At 40.8% G+C, this 18309-nt stretch overlaps 1 protein-coding gene across 1 annotated transcript; it reads left to right on the top strand.

The window, feature by feature from the left end:
• The first annotated feature begins 6095 nt into the window (after positions 1–6095).
• LOC102284335 (olfactory receptor 4D2) lies at positions 6096–7031 on the top strand. The gene has a single exon (XM_005900639.2). It carries the CDS (start codon positions 6096–6098, stop codon positions 7029–7031), a length of 936 nt encoding a protein of 311 aa, XP_005900701.2.
• Positions 7032–18309: the final 11278 nt, after the last annotated feature.

The raw sequence follows: 18309 nt of genomic DNA, 5'->3' as shown, positions 1-18309 counted from the left end.
TGTGGGTTTCCTATACGAATCCTTGTATTAGTATCAGTTCACAGGTAAAGAATACATCTATACTTTAGATGAATATATCTAACAGATCTTAGAATAGATGAATAAAGAATCATCAGTTCACTGTAGAGATGACCTAGTAACACTTGGGGTGGATGGTAAAACAGTATCAGGTCTTTGGTTCACAAAATAAAGGACAAGGTTTACAGGCAGTAACTTTCCATTGTATTGATAGTATATGTTTATCCATCTATGACTATTTCTAAGTAAAGATCAGTTAGGCTTAAAATTAGAAGAAAAGGAAAAAAGGGAGAAAGAAGAGAACAGGAAGGAAAGAAAGAAATCAAGCCAGTTATCCATCAGTTCAGTTCAGTTCAGTTCAGTCACTCAGTCCTGTCCGACTCTTTGCGACCCCATGAACCGCAGCACGCCAGGGCTCCCTGTCCGTCACCAACTTGTAGAGTTTAACCCAACTCATGTCCATTGAGTCGGTGATGCCATCCTGCCATCTCATCCTCTGTTGTCTCCTTCTCCTGCCCTCAATCTTTCCCAGCATCAGGGTCTTTTCAAATGAGTCAGCTCTTCACATCAGGTGGCCAAAGTATTGGAGTTTCAGCTTCAACATCAGTCCTTCCAGTGAACACCCAGGACTGATCTCCTTTAGGATAGACTGGATGGATCTCCTGCAGTCCAAGGGACTCTCAAGAGTCTTCTCCAACACCACAATTCAAAAGCATCAATTCTTCAGCGCTCAGCTTTCTTCACAGTCCAACTCTCACATCCATACATGATTACTGGAAAAACCATAGCCTTGACTAGATGGACCTTTGTGGACAAAGTAATGTCTCTGCTTTTTAATATGCTGTCTAGGTTGGTCATAACTTTCCTTCCAAGGAGTAAGCATCTTTTAATTTCATGGCTGCAATCACCATCTGCAGTGATTTTGGAGCCCCCCAAAATAAAGTCAGCGACTGTTTCCACTGTTTCCCCATCTATTTGCCATGAAGAGATGGGACCAGATGCCATGGTCTTAGTTTTCTCAATGTTGAGCTTTAAGCCAACTTTTTCACTCTCGTTTTCATTTTCATCAAGAAGGCTCTTTAGTTCTTCTTCACTTTCTGCCATAAGAGTGGTGTAATCTGCGTATCTGAGGTTATTGATATTTCTCCCAGCAATCTTGATTCCAGCTTGTGCTTCCACCAGCCCAGCTTTTCTCATTATGTACTCTGCATCTATGTTAAATAAGCAGATGACAATATACAGCCTTGACGTACTTCTTTTCCTACTTGGAACCAGTCTGTTGTTCCATGTCCAGTTCTAACTGTTGCTTCCTGACCTGCATACAAATTTCTCAAGAGACAGGTCAGGTGGTCTGGGATTCCCATCTCTTTCAGAATTTTCCACAGTTTACTGTGATCCACACAGTCAAAGGCTTTGGCATAGTCAATAAAGCAGAAATAGATGTTTTCCTGAAACTCTCTTGCTTTTTTGATGATCCAGCAGATGTTGGCAATTTGATCTCTGGTTCCTCTGCCTTTTCTAAAACCAGCTTGAACCTCTGGAAGCTCACAGTTCACGTATTGCTGAAGCCTGGCTTGGAGAATTTTGAGCATTACTTTACTAGCGTGTGAGATAAGTGCAATTGTTTGGTAGTTTGAGCATTTGGCATTGCCTTTCTTTGGGATTGGAATGAAAATGGACCTTTTCCAGTCCTGTGGCCACTGCTGAGTTTTCCAAATTTGCTGGCACATTGAGTGCAGCACTTTCACAGCATCATCTTTTAGGATTTGAAATAGCTCAACTGGAATTCCATCACCTCCACTAGCTTTGTTTGTAGTGATGCTGCCTAAGGCCCACTTGACTTCACATTCCAGGATGTCTGGCTCTAGGTGAGTGTGAGTGATCACATCATCATTATTATCTGGGTTGTGAAGATCTTCTTTGTATAGTTCTTTTATGTATTCTTGCCACTTCTTAATATCTTCTACTTCTGTTAGGTTCATATTTCTATCCTTTACTGAGCCCATCTTTGCATGAAATGTTCCCTTGGTATCTCTAATATTCTTGAAGAGATCTCTAGTCTTTCCCATTCTATTGTTTTCCTCTATTTCTTTGCGTTGATTGCTGAGGAAGGTTTTCTTATCTCTCCTTGCTATTCTTTGGAGCTCTGCATTCAAATGGATATATATTTCCTTTTCTCCTTTGTTTTTTGGCTTCTCTTCTTTTCACAGCTATTTGTAAGGGCTCCTCAGACAGCCATTTTGTTTTTCTGCATTTCTTTTTCTTAGGGATGGTCTTGATTCCTGTCTCCCATACAATGTCATGAACCTCATTCCATAGTTCATCAGGCACTCTATCAGATCTAGTCCCTTAAATCTATTTCTCACTTCCACTGTATAGTCATAAGGAATTTGATTTAGGTCATACCTGAATGGTCTACTTTCTTCAATTTAAGTCTGAATCTGGCAATAAGCAGTTCATGATCTGAGCCACAGTCAGCTCCTGGTCTTGTTTTTGCTGACTGTATAGAGCTTCTCCATCTTTGGCTGCAAGGAATATAATCAATCTGATTTCAGTATTGACCATCTGGTGATGTCCATGTGTAGAGTCTTCTCTTGTGTTGTTGGAAGAGGATGTTTGCTATGAACAGTGCATTCTTTTGGCAAAACTCTATTAGCCTTTGCCCTGCTTCATTCCGTACTCCAAGGCCAAATTTGCCTGTTACTCCAGGTGTTTCTTGACTTCCTACTTTTGCATTCCAGTCCCCTATAAGGAAAAGGACATTTTTTGGGAGTGTTAGTTCTAAAAGGTCTTGTAGGTCTTCATAGAACCATTCAACTTCAGCTTCTTTAGCATTACTGGTCAAGGCATAGACTTGGATTACTGTGATATTGAATGGTTTGCCTTGGAAATGAACAGAGATCATTCTGTCATTTTTGAGATTGTATCCAAGTACTGCATTTCAGACTCTCTTGTTGACCATGATGGCTACTCCATTTCTTCTGAGGGATTCCTGCCCACAGTAGTAGATATAATGGTCATCTGAGTTAAATTCACCCATTCCAGTCCATCTTAGTTCTCTGATTCCTAGAATGTCGACATTCACTCTTACCATCTCCTGTTTGACCACTTCCAATTTGTCTTGATTCATGAACCTAACATTCCAGGTTCCTGTGCAATATTGCTCTTTACAGCATCGGACCTTGCTTCTATCACCAGTCACATTCACAACTGGGTGTTGTTTTTGCTTTGGCTCTGTCTGTTCATTCTTTCTGGAGTCATTTCTCCAGTGATCTCCAGTAGCATATTGGGCAGTTATGCATAAGATTCCAGAAAAAGAGAGAAAAGTTTGTTGAGCAGCAAGTCTGTGGTTCTCAAAGTGTGGTCCCTGTAACAGGGGATCAGAATCACCTGAGAACTTGTTACAAATGCAAATTCTGGGCCTTACCATGGGCCAACAGAATGAAAAAGTCTAGAGGTTGGGCACAGTGATTTATCTTTTAACAAGTTCTGCAAATCATTGTCTCAAAGGTAAGAATCACTGGTCTAAGAAATGGGTTCTTCTAAAACTCCCAGCAGTCTGTTTCTTTTGAAGAGATTCCTGTACTTTTGGATCTTGACCAAGGAATCCTGTATTCTACAAATTTATAAAATTGTGTTGTTCTTGGTCCTTTTGGCCCCCAAGGAATAACTTTTAATGAATATGTGGTTTTGAAACAGAAACTTTTTAACAACTCCCATTGCTCCCTTCCCCCAAGTGTTAATCAGCTCAGCCCTATCTCCTGAGCCGAGTCCAGTAGTTTCTTCCAAGGATATTTCCTCTTCCCCTAGAGTCACACTCATTGTTGCATACTCGATGTATGGGCAGTAACTGGGATGCTGGAGAAAAACGGTCTGCAAGAAGATGGAAGACCTGGAGACTCTCTCCCAGTCTGGCTGAAGGAAGGTGAGACCAGGGTTTCCTCACCTGTGGATACAGTAAGAAGGATCCAGAGTCACTTGCTGGAGAGTGCAGAAAATAAACAGGGACACGGACTGATGGCAGGAAATCTAAAGTGTGAAGGGAGCCTCAGAAAGTAACGCAGAGGAAATGAGGTTCTGAAAACAGATTCCTCAAGTTGCATGTGCAAAATCAGGCTTTTAACAACCAAGTGAGAATGTGGTCCTGTGATTTAGAGGGAGGATGTTGAGAGCAAAGGATAAAGAAATACACCACAGAATTCTCCACACGGTCACACTGAACAAGATCATGTAACTCTCCTAATACATTAGGATAGCCAACTGTTTTTTGAGCAACTGCTAAATCAGAGTTGCTATTATATATTTTTGGGCTACTGAATAATTAAATTTAAAATCTAATTCAAAGGGACAACAGAAAAGAAATGATAAATGCCATACTAGAGGTACTTATAAAATGTTATTGGAACCCTGAGAAGGGAGGGGTTAATTCTGCATGGGAGAAATGGGGAAGGAGTCAGAGAGAAGATGATATCTGAGGATTTCTAGGTTGAGAAAGTTGTAGAATGTATTTAAGGAAACAGAATTCGTTTCCAAAGCTACAGAAGCAATCGAATATATGACATATGTGATAGACTATGAATTCCCTGAACAGCAACCAGTTCCTGGGTAACAGGGATACCGATGAGAAGGATAGATGGAGCCTACATTTTAGAACTTGGTGTGACACACTGAGAGGGAGGCACTTGTATGTAAGCATGTGTTTCAACCCTGAATTAACCCATAAATCATGTTAGGTTCACTTCTAAAAGTTTGAGTTTTAAGCTGTGGGCCCTCAATACTCATTAAAAGATTATAATGATGGGGAGAGGTGATCAAATATGAGTTTAGAAAGATCTCTCTGACAGTGATATAGTATACGGACAAGAGTGGAGGCAGATGGAAGCCCAAGGATAAGACTTAAAATGATCTCTGATGGACAATGGATTGCAGGAGGCAAATGAGGAGGAGAGTGAGGCAAGACAGGGGAGTGCGGAAGCCACTTAACCCTCACTTGTCACCTCTATCTCTCATCTCCCTAACCTTCTTCACCTTTCTTCCCTTCCATCTCCCGCCCCTCCACCTTTTCATTCCCTTTCCTTCCACCCCACTAATCTTAATCTTCTCCTTTTTGTTCCTTTGTCCATTCTATTTCTCTTATTTCGGTATCTTCCTGTGTCTTCTGTTCTTGTATTCAGTAACATTTTATAAATTCTTGGGATTTTTATTACAGCTCTTCCAATCCCCTTCATACAGTATCCACCACTTGTTTTTAATTAGAGAATCTCTCTCCACTTTCTCATGTCTCAGCACACACACCATATATGTCCTGGCTTCATCCAGTAAGGGGCCGCCTATACCAGGGAGAGGGGACATTCCCTATAGCTGTTCACCCACCCAGAGTCAACACCACATGCTTTTTGAGTATTGACTATCACAAAGCATGAGCACTGCAGGGCACAATTAAATTGTGGATCAAGACATAATGTCAGTAGCACGTTATGGTTGAATTTGGGAGGAAAAACCTAGAAACAAAAAGTTCATTAACATTTTGATATGTTAGCTGTTACACAAGAAATGATTGGTACAAAATGTATTAGAGACTTGGAAGAAGGCAAGAGATCCTTACAGTAGGACACTACACAGAGGAGAGTGATTACCATGTAATATTCCAGGTACTATTTAAGGAACCTATGTGTTATCTTATTTAATCCCCTAGACAGTCCATAGAGACAACATTTTTGTTCTGGAAACTGAGACAGAGAGCTTGAATAACTTACTCTGGGTCAAATCTCAAGAATAAGAAGCTCTGGAATTTGACTCTAAGTCTGTTGGACTCCAAGCATCTTCTCATCACTGTACTACACAGAATGTTTAAAAAGCAGCCTGTATGTGTCTCTGGATGGCTTTTTGATATAGCATGAGTATATATTTCAGCACCAACTTGTACATGCTCCAAAGGCAAGGCCATTTAATTAGTATCTGGAATTATGATCTGCACAAAATGACCATCATCTAGAACTGGAACTCAATTTGAGCCCCTGAGCACTAATACATCTCTGTCCGTGGTGTGTTTTCTTCATGTGTATGGAGAAGACACCATGCAACCAGGGAACCTCACATGTGTATCAGAATTTGTCTTCCTGGGGCTCTCACAGACTCACGAGCTCCACATCTTCTTGTTTCTGGTGTTCCTGCTTGTCTACACAACCACTGTCATGGGAAACCTCCTCATCATGGTCACGGTGAGCTCTGATTCCAGGCTCCACACACCCATGTATTTTCTGCTGCGAAACCTGGCCATCATAGACCTCTGTTTCTCCTCAGTCACTGCCCCAAAAATGCTGGTGGACTTCCTTGCTGAGAAGAAGACCATCTCCTACCAGGGCTGCATGACCCAGATCTTTTTCTTCCACTTTCTGGGAGGTGCCATGGTCTTCTTCCTCTCAGTGATGGCCTATGACCGCCTTGTTGCCATCTCTCGGCCCCTCCACTATGTCACCATCATGAACACTCAGCTCTGTGTGGGGCTGGTGGTGGCAAGCTGGGTGGGAGGCTTCATTCATTCCATTTCCCAACTGGCTCTGATGCTCCCACTGCCTTTTTGTGGCCCCAATGTCCTAGATAACTTCTACTGTGATGTTCCACAAGTTCTGAGACTTGCCTGCACTGACACTTCTGTCCTCGAGTTCCTCGTGATCTCCAACAGTGGGATGCTGGATGTCATCTGGTTCCTTCTCCTCCTGGTCTCCTACTCAGCCATCCTGGTGATGCTGAGGTCCCACTCAGGGCAGGCAAGGAGGAAAGCAGCTTCCACCTGCACCACCCACATCATCATCATGTCTATGGTCTTCATTCCAAGCATTTACCTCTATGCCCGGCCCTTCACCTCCTTCTCCATGGACAAGGCTGTATCCATCAGCCACACGGTCATGACTCCCATGCTCAACCCCATGATCTACACCCTGAGGAACCAGGAGATGCAGGCAGCAGTGAAGAGATTAGGGAGGCACTGGCTGCTTTGTAAAAGAGAGTGATAGTGGGTCACTTCTCTTTGGCTTTGTTTTCCACTGATAATTTGGAGAGAGAGCTGCTGTATCTGGCTCTTCAATAACTTGTGTATGTGTTATAAGGGTCATCATAGAAGTGAATGCCTATTGAAAATAAGCAGCTTACCCAGATTTTGAGGAAAAAGGTAAATTCTTACTTTTGTTTGTGTTAGATGATTTGAACACTCCAATGACAGCAACATTTGTTGTTGTGGAAACATTCTGGCAAGCTACACCCTCCTTTCTGCCTTCTTGGTAGACAGTTAGTTTCCTGTTAGAATTATAGAATTTCCCCAGAAGAGCAGTTTTGTTTTCTGTATTTTGACCTCTTTCTCAGTACCTCGTTTTGGTGTGAGGCTGGATTATTGGAGACTTCCTAGGATTCTGAGTCTTAAGCTTTAATTTGGAGACCCTAACCCATCACTTACCAAATGGATGACCTTGCATGAGACACCTGCCTTCTCTTGAACTCATAACTTCTTATTAACAAACTCACTGATCTTAATATTTGATCCCAAGCCTCCCAGTTTTATTATAAGAATCACATATAAAAACTGTGAGATAACATTGAGTGAACTATGGAATTACATGTTATTTTCAAGTTTAAATTATCATGAGTATTCACACTTTTTCACTGTACATTTTATACTGTACATTTTCACTGTACATAGTATAATGATTATTATAAGCAAAAGATTAAATGTAAAACATGTACATTTTCACTGTACATAGTATAATGATTATTACAAGCAAAAGATTACATGTAAAACATATAATTTCAAAACACTATGTAATATAATATGAATATTCATGTACATGATATTCAATTCAAGAACCACAGGGTACCAATAGCTTATACCTGCTTATAGGTCCTCTCCATCACATGACTTTTCCCCAGATGAAACCACTTATTTGAATTTTGTGTTTATCATTCCATTACTTATAAAAGTAATCTCATCACATTTTTACATAATCAGCATATTGTTTTATTTTGCTATTTTGAGCTTCATACAAATATTACATTGTATATAATATTCCTGGATTTGCTTTTTTCCACTCCACATTATGTTTCTAAATGATACATGTTATTCTGTTTGGCTGTAGTTTATTCATTTGCTCTGCTGTTGATTATTCCTTTGTTAATATTCCTTTGTGAGGATAAGCTAAGAGGGATTGTTTCCAGTTTTTGCTGTTGCAAACAGTGCTCTTTTGAATATTCTTCTACTTATTGTTTTGTTGAGGGACTTGGGTCATATATCTGGAAGTGGAAGTGCCGATTAAAGTGGGTAAAAATATTTCACTGTAGAGAAATTGGTATTTCTCTAACATTTCTTTCCACACTTTTTATTGTATGCAATTTCCCATGAATGCTTTTTGTTTGATTTTCTACTGACTGTTTCTATGTAGTATAGGAGTTCCTGTGTAATTTGGTTGCTGATTTATTGCCAGCTATACTTATTACAATGCCTTCTCCCAGTTTATGTTTTGTCTTCTTTATTTTTTGTGTTAATTTTCATGTAATCAGGTATATCAATCTTTTATTTTAGTATTAGCTAATGTGTGTTTAGTCTCTCAATCTTGCCTGACTCTGAAACACCTTGGATTGTAACCTGCCAGGCTCCTCTGTCCATGGAATTTTTCAGGCAAGAATACTGAAGTGGGTTGCCATTTCCTTCTCCAGGGGATCTTTCCAGTCCAGGTACTGAACCTGCATCTCCAATGTCTCCTACATTGCAGGTAGCTGAGCCATTGGGGAAGCCCAGTTAGCTCATATTAATATCTAATTTTTAAAATTGTTTCTTATCCAGAGGATAACATGATATTCTGCTACCAAGTTCTATCTTAACTTTTTAAAAAGTTTAACTTTAAAAACATTTTACACTCTTTGAGAAACTTCAAACTTACAGAAAATTTGTAAGTATAGGAGATTTTTTTCCTGAAAGTTTGAGGGTAAGTTACCAACCCAATGCCCACCACTCCTTAATATTTGTATGCATTTCCTACAAAGACATTTTCCTCCAATACTGCCATACAGTCATTAAAACTAATATAAAACAAACATTGATAGAATATAATATTTAGTTTCTACTCAAGTTTTGCCAGATTTCTCAATAAAGTCTGATAAACAGAGAATCTGGGGAGAAGCCATGTGTTGCATTTAGCTGTCATGTCTTTTTAGACTCATTAGATCTGGGAGAGTTTCTCCTTGGTTTTGATTAATAGTACTCCATTCTTCTTTATGGCTGAATACTATTTCCACTGTCTGGATATAGTTCATTTTGCTTATCCACTCATCTGTTGAATGACATTTTGATTATTTCCATATTTTGTCTATTGTTAGGGCTACTGCTAATATTTGTTAACAAATATTTGTTTGAATACCTATTTTCAGAACCTTTGAGTATATACCAATGAGTAGAATTGTTGGATCATGTGGTTAATTCTGCGTGTAACTTTTCGAAGAACTGTGAATGTGTTTTATACAGCAGCATTCCCATTGGAACTTATAAGGGTTCTAATTTCTTCACATTCTCACACTTGTTATTTATTACTGCTATTACTACTACTATCCTATCAGGTATGAAGTAGTATCTCATGGTTTTTATTTTCATTTCCTTAATTACTGATGATATTGAACATCATTTCATGTTGAGCATTATTTATTGTAGGGCATTTAAATACTTTCTTTAAAGAAATGTATATTCAATCCCATCGCCTATTTGGAAAATTGGGTTTTTGGCTTATTCTTGTTGAACTGTTGTTGCCATTCAATCACAAAGTCATGTCCAACTCCTGTGACCCCATGGACTACTTATATAAACTTTTCTTATGTTTCCTATGTCATTTCTGCTTACTTCTCATTCATTTTCCTATTTATTTGGTTTTTCCTTTTAGTCTCAGTGGCCTTCCTTAATCTCTTCTTGATCCTAGGCTATCTACACAGAAAAATAAATGACCCAATCAAAAAAAATGGGCCAAAGAACTAAATAGACATTTCTCCAAAGAAGACATACAGATGGCTAACAAACACATGAAAAGATGCTCAACATCACTCATTATCAGAGAAATGCAAATCAAAACCACTATGAGGTTCCATTTCACGCCAGTCAGAATGGCTGTGATCCAAAAGTCTACAAGCAATAAATGCTGGAGAGGGTGTGGAGAAAAGGGAACCCTCTTACACTGTTGGTGGGAATGCAAACTAGTACAGCCACTATGGAGAACAGTGTGGAGATTCCTTAAAAAACTGGAAATAGAACTGCCATATGACCCAGGAATCCCACTGCTGGGCATACACACTGAGGAAACCAGAAGGGAAAGAGACACGTGTACCCCAATGTTCATCACAGCACTGTTTATAATAGCCAGGACATGGAAGCAACCTAGATGCCCATCAGCAGATGAATGGATAAGAAAGCTGTGGTACATATACACAATGGAGTATTACTCAGCCATTAAAAAGAATACATTTGAATCAGTTCTAATGAGATGGATGAAACGGAACCTATTATACAGACTGAAGTAAGCCAGAAAGAAAAACACCAATACAGTATACTAATACATATATATGGAATTTAGAAAGATGGTAACAATAACCTTGTATACGAGACAGCAAAAGAGACACTGATGTATAGATCAGTCTTATGGACTCTGTGGGAGAGGGAGGTGGGGGGACATTTGAGAGAATGGCATTGAAACATGTATAATATCATGTATGAAACGAGTCGCCAGTCCAGGTTCGATGCACGATACTGGATGCTTGGGGCTGGTGCACTGGGACAATCCAGAGGGAGGGTATGGGGAGGGAGCAGGGAGGAGGGCTCAGGATGGGGAACACAGGTATACCTGTGGCAGATTCATTTCGATATTTGGCAAAACTAATACAATATTGTAATGTTTAAAAATAAAATTAAAACAAACAAACAAACAAACAAAAATAACAAGGCAGTAAATACAAATTTGTACATCTCTATATGAAAGCATTTCCCTGGTGGCTCACACAGCAAAGAATTTGCCTGCCATGAGGGGACCCAGGTTTGATCCCTGGGTTGGGAAGATTCCCCTGGAGAATGAAATGCAACCTAGCTTCAGTATTCTTGCCTAAAGAATTCTCTGGACAGAGAAGCCAGGTGGGCTACAGTCCATGGGGTTGCAAGGAGTCTGACACAACTGAATGACTAACACTTTCACTTTCATATAAAAGCTTTTAGACTTTATCTTAGAGGTTCAGGTGGATATTCACTATTTACTGGGGGACACCCGAATATCAAAACATGGAGGTCTATTTTTCTGGAGTTACTGTTTCTGCAAAGAAAAACCTTGCTTTCCTGTATTTGTCTTAGATGCTCAAATTTTGTGGTAGGGTAGGGAGAGTGATGGGTCAGTACTTCTTTAGAGAATAAATTCTTACTCGTTCTTTCATTTACATTCCTCACATTTTACCTCTGGTCCATCATATTCATTCCCTATTCCAGGTGCTTTATAAGAAGATGACTTTGTTCTTGGGGGTCTACCCAAAGCCATTCCCAACCACCTCCCTCTTGCTTGTCCTCAAACATAAGTGTGCAGTTTCCTAGAATATTTAGAAGCCAGGCTTCCTGATGTGTGTATCTGATCCAGGATTGAAAATTATAACAAAAAATGTGTTAGCCAAGTAGCTTCTGGAGAAGGTTTCTTCTCCATGAGTAGAGATAGGAGATGAAGGAAGATAAAGAAACTGCCCCCTACCCCTTTCCTCCCCTCCAGCTTTTGAATGAGATGTGTGAGGACACACACCATAATGAGCACGGAGGCATCTTGCCTCATGAGGGAGAGATCAAGGGCACCACAGACTCACTGAACCTGTGTCCTGATATCAGAGAACTGTGTGTCTCTGGTGGCTCACTGGCTTTCACTCCTGATTTTTCTTAATTACCTTTTTATCCTTATTCTTTCTTAGCTCCCATTTCCTTTTCCCTTCCTCCTTCAGATCTCCACCCTACTCACATCTTTAATAATTTTGAAGCTGGGATGGACTGAGTCATGAACACAGAACAGTTATAAGCCCCTAACTGCCTTCATTCAGTCTTTCCTGAACAGAATTGAATAAACAGAGGAGCTATATACCGCTAAGTCCATCCACTCAGCTCTCCCCTCTCTCCTCCTCCCTGCTGTCATGGAGGCCCTTGTCTGTAGGTCATTCTTCTGTGTGATGTCCTCCACTGGCTTCCCACATCCCTGAAGGTAAAAACCTAAATCTGTGAGACTGGTCTCTTAACACTATTTAGAGTGATCCTTGTCTGCTCTTCACCTAAATGTCCCACCACTTCTGTGCTCAAGCTTCGTTGAGGCTTTCAGGGTTCATGGAGCGTATGCTGTACCATTTCATCTCTGGACCTTTGTTCTTTTGCCAGATACACACTTTCCCTCCTCTGTATGCCTAACACACTTGTACTTTACTTCTGCTTAAATGTCATCTCCTCTCCAAAGTATTCCTTCTCTTCCAGTCATGGATGGCTTCTCAGTCTTTTAACTTTTGAGCATTGCCCTAGTAGAGCTAGAAAAGCATTTATTAATATGTGTTTCTGGGTTTAGCTTTCCCATCAGTCTGTGAGTTCCTTGAGAGGAGAATATATGTCTTATTTTTATATCCTAAGCATGAAGTGTACCCAGACCTACCTCTCACTGATCTCCTATTCTTGCTATTCAGTCACTCAGTTGTCTCTGACTCTTTGAGACCCCATGGACTGCAGTATGCCAGGCTTCCCTGTCCTCCACTATCTCCTGGAGTTTGCTCAAACTCATGTCCACTGAGTCAAGGATGCCATCAACCATCTCATCCTCTGTCGCCCACTTCTCCTCCTGTCCTCAATCTTTTCCAGCATCAGGGTCTTTTCAAATGAGTCAGCTCTTCACATCAAGTGGCCAAAGTATTGGAGTTTCAGCTTCAACATCAGTCCTTCCAATGAACACTCAAGACTGATCTTTAGGATGGACTGGTTGGATCTCCTTGCAGTCCAAGGGACTCTCAAGAGTCTTCTCCAACACCACAGTTCAAAAGCATCAATTATTCAGCGCTCAGTTTTCTTTACAGTTCAACTCTCACATCCATACATGACCTCTGGAAAAACCATAGCCTTGACTAGATGGACCTTTGTTGACAAAGTAATGTCTCTGCTTTTTAATATGCTGTCTAGGTTGGTCATAACTTTCCTTCCAAGGAGTAAGTGTCTTTTAATTTCATGGCTGCAATCACCATCTGCAGTGATTTTGGAGCCCCCCAAAATAAAGTCAGACACTGTTTCCACTGTTTCCCCATCTATATGCCAAAAAGTGATGGGACCAGTTGCCATGATCTTAGTTTTCTGAATGTTGAGCTTTAAGCCAACTTTTTCACTCTCCTCTTTCACTTCTCCAAAACTACAGTTCAAAATCGTCAGTTCTCCAGTGCTCAGCCTTCTTTGTGATCCAACTCTCACAGACATACATGACTACTGGAAAAACCATAGCTTTAACTATATGGACCTTTGTCAGTAAAGTCGTCTCTGCTCTTTAATAACCTGTCTAGGCTTGTCATAGTTTTTCTTCCAAGGAGCAAGTGTCTTTGAATTTCATGACTGCAGTCACCATCCACTGTGATTTTAGAGTCCAAGAAGATATTTTTTAAAAGGTAACTTTCTATCATGTTAACTAATGTTAACCTAAAAATGTATGTGTTGTTGTGTTGAGTCCTCAATAACTCAGTTGTATCTGAATTTTCAGCCCCATGGATTGTAGCCTGCCAGGCTTCTCTCTTCATGGAATTCTCCAGGCAAAAATACTGGAATGGGTGCCAAAAATGGGGACCTTTCCAACCCAGGGATTGAACCCGAGTCTCTTACATCTCCTGCACTGTCAGGCAGATTCTTTACCACTAGTGCCAGCTGGGAAGCCCATATAAAGACTACTAGAGTTTTACAGATGGTGCAATAGAAATGGATATGAATGGAGAATCAACTCTGAGATCTGATTGAAAAAATAAGATTCATAGGATTTTTTCCACTGTTGTATACATTTTCCAACCTATGATGTTGTCCATGTAAAGATCAATTAATTTTTTTAAGTAAGCTATCAAATCATTTGTCTTACTGTGATACTGTGAGAAGAACTGTCCATTGTAGCTGACAAGAGCAGTGAAACTCAAAGTTAGTGGTTCTCAAAATGTGGCCCCAGAAAAGCAGTGTCAGCCTCACCTGAAAGCTTGTTAGAAATTTGAATTCTCCAGCTCCATCCAAGATCTACTACATCAAAATTTTCTGCATGGGCATTTCTCAGGTTTAACATCCCCTCGAGTGATTATAACACAATAGGTTCAAAAAATCCCACAAACCTTGAGAGAACCTGGTTTTTCAAATCTTGGTCTCCTAATCTTACATGTCATAAATCTACAATTTTCAGTGTTTTTTGTTGTCTTTTCTTTCATTTTGGTTTGTGTGTGTATGTGTGTGTTTTGAATTTTGTTATGTTTTGTTAGTTTTTTGCCCTCAAGGTAGACCTCTCATACACTGAGTGTTTTTGAGAGACTTAGATACTTTTTAACAACTCCCATTGTTCCTTGCCCCCAGTGGGAATCATTTTAGCTCCGCTTCCTGAGCTCAGTCCAATAGTTTCTCCCTGAGGATATACCCTCTTCCCCAGGGTCATGGCCATGAATCATGTATGTGAGGTATGGGCAGAGATCAGGAAATCTGAAGCTCACAGAGAGGATCTCCTAGAACAATGCAAGACCTGAATTCTCTTCTCCCATTCAGGGTTGAAGGAAGGTGAGAGCCTGAGGTTTTTCAAACCTGCCAAAGGTGATTAAGTTCTTGGAAACATCTGCTGAAGGGTGGTGAGTATAAAAAAGTGACATAGGCATGATGGTACTAAGTCTGATGTTGGAGGAGAGCCTCACGAAGTAATTTGGAACGGGGGTGGGGAATGTGCTGTTAAAACAGCTGCTTCAGGTTGCATGTAAAGCCCAGTAGTTTCAACAACCAACAATCACCCAACCACTGGCCTTGTGAGATAGGGAACACAGGATAAGTAAAATTACTTTAAAAATCTTCCATTACCTACTTAATACATTAACTTGACAATATTTACTGAGCATGTGCTATATCAGAGTTGCTGTTCCAAGTTCTGGGGTTAGCAAGATATTGAAATTATGATGTAGCTGGTTGAGGGGAGATGTTGAAAAAAAATGAATAATGATAAACTTGGAACAGAGGTTTGTTTTGATGTTAAAGAACCTTGAAAAAAAGGGAATTTGTTTGCATGGGAGAAGTAGCGACGGGAGTGACAGAGAGGGTGACATTTAAGCGGTGGACCTTTTCTAGTGTTGAGAAGGTAGGAACAGAGTTTCAGGAAACAAATATGGCATGTCTAAGACTATAATCCATTGAAGAGCTAGTGGTTCATTAGAGGTGCAGATACTGATTAGAAAGGCAGACGGAGGTTATGTTTTACAGCCCAGCGTGACATGCTGAGTTGCATGCACGTGTGTATGTGTTTCTACTCTGACTAGATCCACAAAGTGTTGGATGTGGACCCTAAGGGGCTCTGGTAAGCATCACTAAGAGTAGAAGTGAGAGGAGAACATGAATAAATCAGCATTTAGAAAGGTCTCATGGACACTTATATAGAAGGTTCAGTTCAGTTCAGTCGCTCAGTCCTGTCCGACTCTTTGCAACCCCAGGGACTGAAGCACGCCAGGCCTCCCTGTCCATCACCAACTTGTAGAGTTTACCCAAACTCATGTCCATTGAGTTGGTGATGCCATTCAACCATCTCATCCTCTGTCATCCCCTCCTTCTCCCGCCTTCAATCTTTCCCAGTATCAGGGTCTTTTCAAATGAGTCAGCTCTTCACATTAGGTGGCCAAAGTATTGGAGTTTCAGCTTCAACATCAGTCCTTCCAGTGAACACTCAGGACTGATCTCCTTTAGTATGGACTGGTTGGATCTCCTGCAGTCCAAGGGACTCTCAAGAGTCTTCTCCAACACCACAATTCAAAAGCATCAATTCTTCAGTGCTCAGCTTTCTTTATAGTCCAACTCTCACATCCATACATGACCACTGGAAAAGCCATAGCCTTGACCAGATGGACCTTTGCTGGCAAAGTAATGTCTCTGCTTTTTAATATGCTGTCTAGGTTGGTCATAACTTTCCTGCTTGGTGTAAAAGCAAATTGAAGTGAAAAACAAGAAGGGAATGGTCTCTGATAGATAAGAGAGGTCTGGAGGTCAGTGTGGGGGATGGGATGAGGCAGGGGGAGTAGGAAGGGCATTTAATCCTCACCTATCACCTCTGTCTCTCACCCTCCGAGTCCTTCTTTACCTTAGGTTCCACTCACTCCCCCACCCAACCACTTTTCCATTCCCCTTCCTTCACTCATTCTGTTCCCCCATTTTCCTTCCTTGTAATTTTATTCCTCCCTTTAATTCTTCATCTATTTCTATTTCTCTACCTTCAACATTTTTCTTTCTTTTCTATGCTGGATTCAATATCATCTTCTAAAATTGCCATTCTTCAGACCTTCAACCAGAGGGGCAAGAGTGTGTGCAAGTGGTGGCAGGTCCTGAAATTCTCTTCAGTTCTTGAGACTGGCCAGTCACATGTGTAAAGAGTATCTCCAAGAGGCAAAAGAGGCTTCTATTGATACTTAAGGTGTGTGACTTCAGAGAGAAATGGATAATTGTGCAGCAAATCCAAACTTTTAGATTAGTGAATTGTTGAACTGCTAACCTTTCTTGATTCCCAAAGGAACAGATTATTTATGATTGAATGTGACATGTTCCTGAATTTTGCGTGCCTTGTTGCAGCAATGCAGTTGCTAAGAATCCCATTTGGCTTGTCAACCTTCTACTCTTCCACTGTGCTGTAAAGGCCACATTCAGTGAACTGATTGTCCTGAACTGAACTCATCGCCTTCCTCTGAACCCTCCTCTGCTCTCAGGGTTACTCTTTCAGGGAACTAAGCATTACCATCGCCACTCAATTGCCCAACCCAGCAATCTAAGGATCGTTCATGACATCTTCCTCTTCCCCTCAATCCGAACTATCACCATGCATGCATGCTAAGTTGCTTCAGTCATGTCCAGCTCTTTGCGACCCTTTGGATTGTAGCCTGCCAGGCTCCTCTGTCCATGGGATTCTCCAGGCAAGAATACTGGAGTGGGTTGCCCCCACTGCCCCCCTCCAGGGGATTTTCCCAGTCCAGGGATCTAACTGCGTCTCATGTCTCCTGCATTGGCAGGCAGGTCCTTTACCACTCGCACCGCCTGGGAAGCCAAGCTATCACCAAATCCTCTCAACCCGACTTCCGATTAGTGCTATTTCTACCACCCCTGTTCAGGCTACGCTCACCTTCTCTACTGCCTTAACCGCATGCAGCTCCTAACTGGGCTCTCTGCATCCTCCTTTGCATCCTGTCCAATCAACTTGATGTCCAATCAACATCCCAGTCAATCAAAATCACACAACTGAGCTCACTGCTCTCTACCCTGAACCTTTTGGTGGCTCCCATATGATATGAACATGTGGTAAGACTCTACCAGGAAAGAAAAGTTACAGCTTAAAAGAGAACAAAGTTTAGAAATAAAATCAAAAAGAAAAGAAAAAAATAAAATTGCTGATCTTTCAGAAGAGCTCTATGTCTCCTTCAAACAATGTATTCATTTAATTTCTTCGCTAACGAAATAGTTACCCCTTTGCCCCTTGTCTCCACCTATAATCTGAGGAGCCTCAGCAAGTAAGGGGCCAGCTCCTCTGGAGGATGGAAAGGAATGGAATGCCCCAGGTGTGCAGCTGTGTCCAGAGGCTCCCTTGCTTGTCCCATGGAGGTACCATTGCACACGAAGTAGATTTTCACCCACCAAGCCATAACACCAAGCACTTATTATTAATAATTACTGACTATGAGCAAGGGTGGACAGTGCAGAGCACAAATAAATTGTGAAATCAAGACTTATGTGTCTAGCACTTTATGGTTGAATTGTGAAGGAGAAACACAGGCATATGAAAAGTTCATGAACATACAGATGCGTTCACATGAAAAATGAATGTGTTACATGAAAAATGATTGATACAACAGCCAATATTTTCTAATAACTGTAAGTGGAAAGTAACCTCTAAATTGCATAAAAGATAAGGAAATTTTTTAATAAATTATTTTTTAAAAGGAAAAGTGATTAGTAAAAAATGTAGTAGAGACTGGAGTGGAGTAGGAGACTGCACAGAAGAGAGTAATTAACATTTTTATTGCAGA

This window comes from Bos mutus, chromosome 19 (assembly GCF_027580195.1).
Source record: "Bos mutus isolate GX-2022 chromosome 19, NWIPB_WYAK_1.1, whole genome shotgun sequence".
Lineage (NCBI taxonomy): Eukaryota > Metazoa > Chordata > Mammalia > Artiodactyla > Bovidae > Bos > Bos mutus.
Note: the sequence above shows the minus strand (reverse complement) of the source record. Positions and strands in the feature narration are given on the sequence as shown.

What these genes read in the sequence shown, in the direction of transcription:
- LOC102284335 (XM_005900639.2), top strand. Translation starts at nt 6,096, where the DNA reads ATGCAACCAGGGAACCTCACATGTGTATCAGAATTTGTCTTCCTGGGG.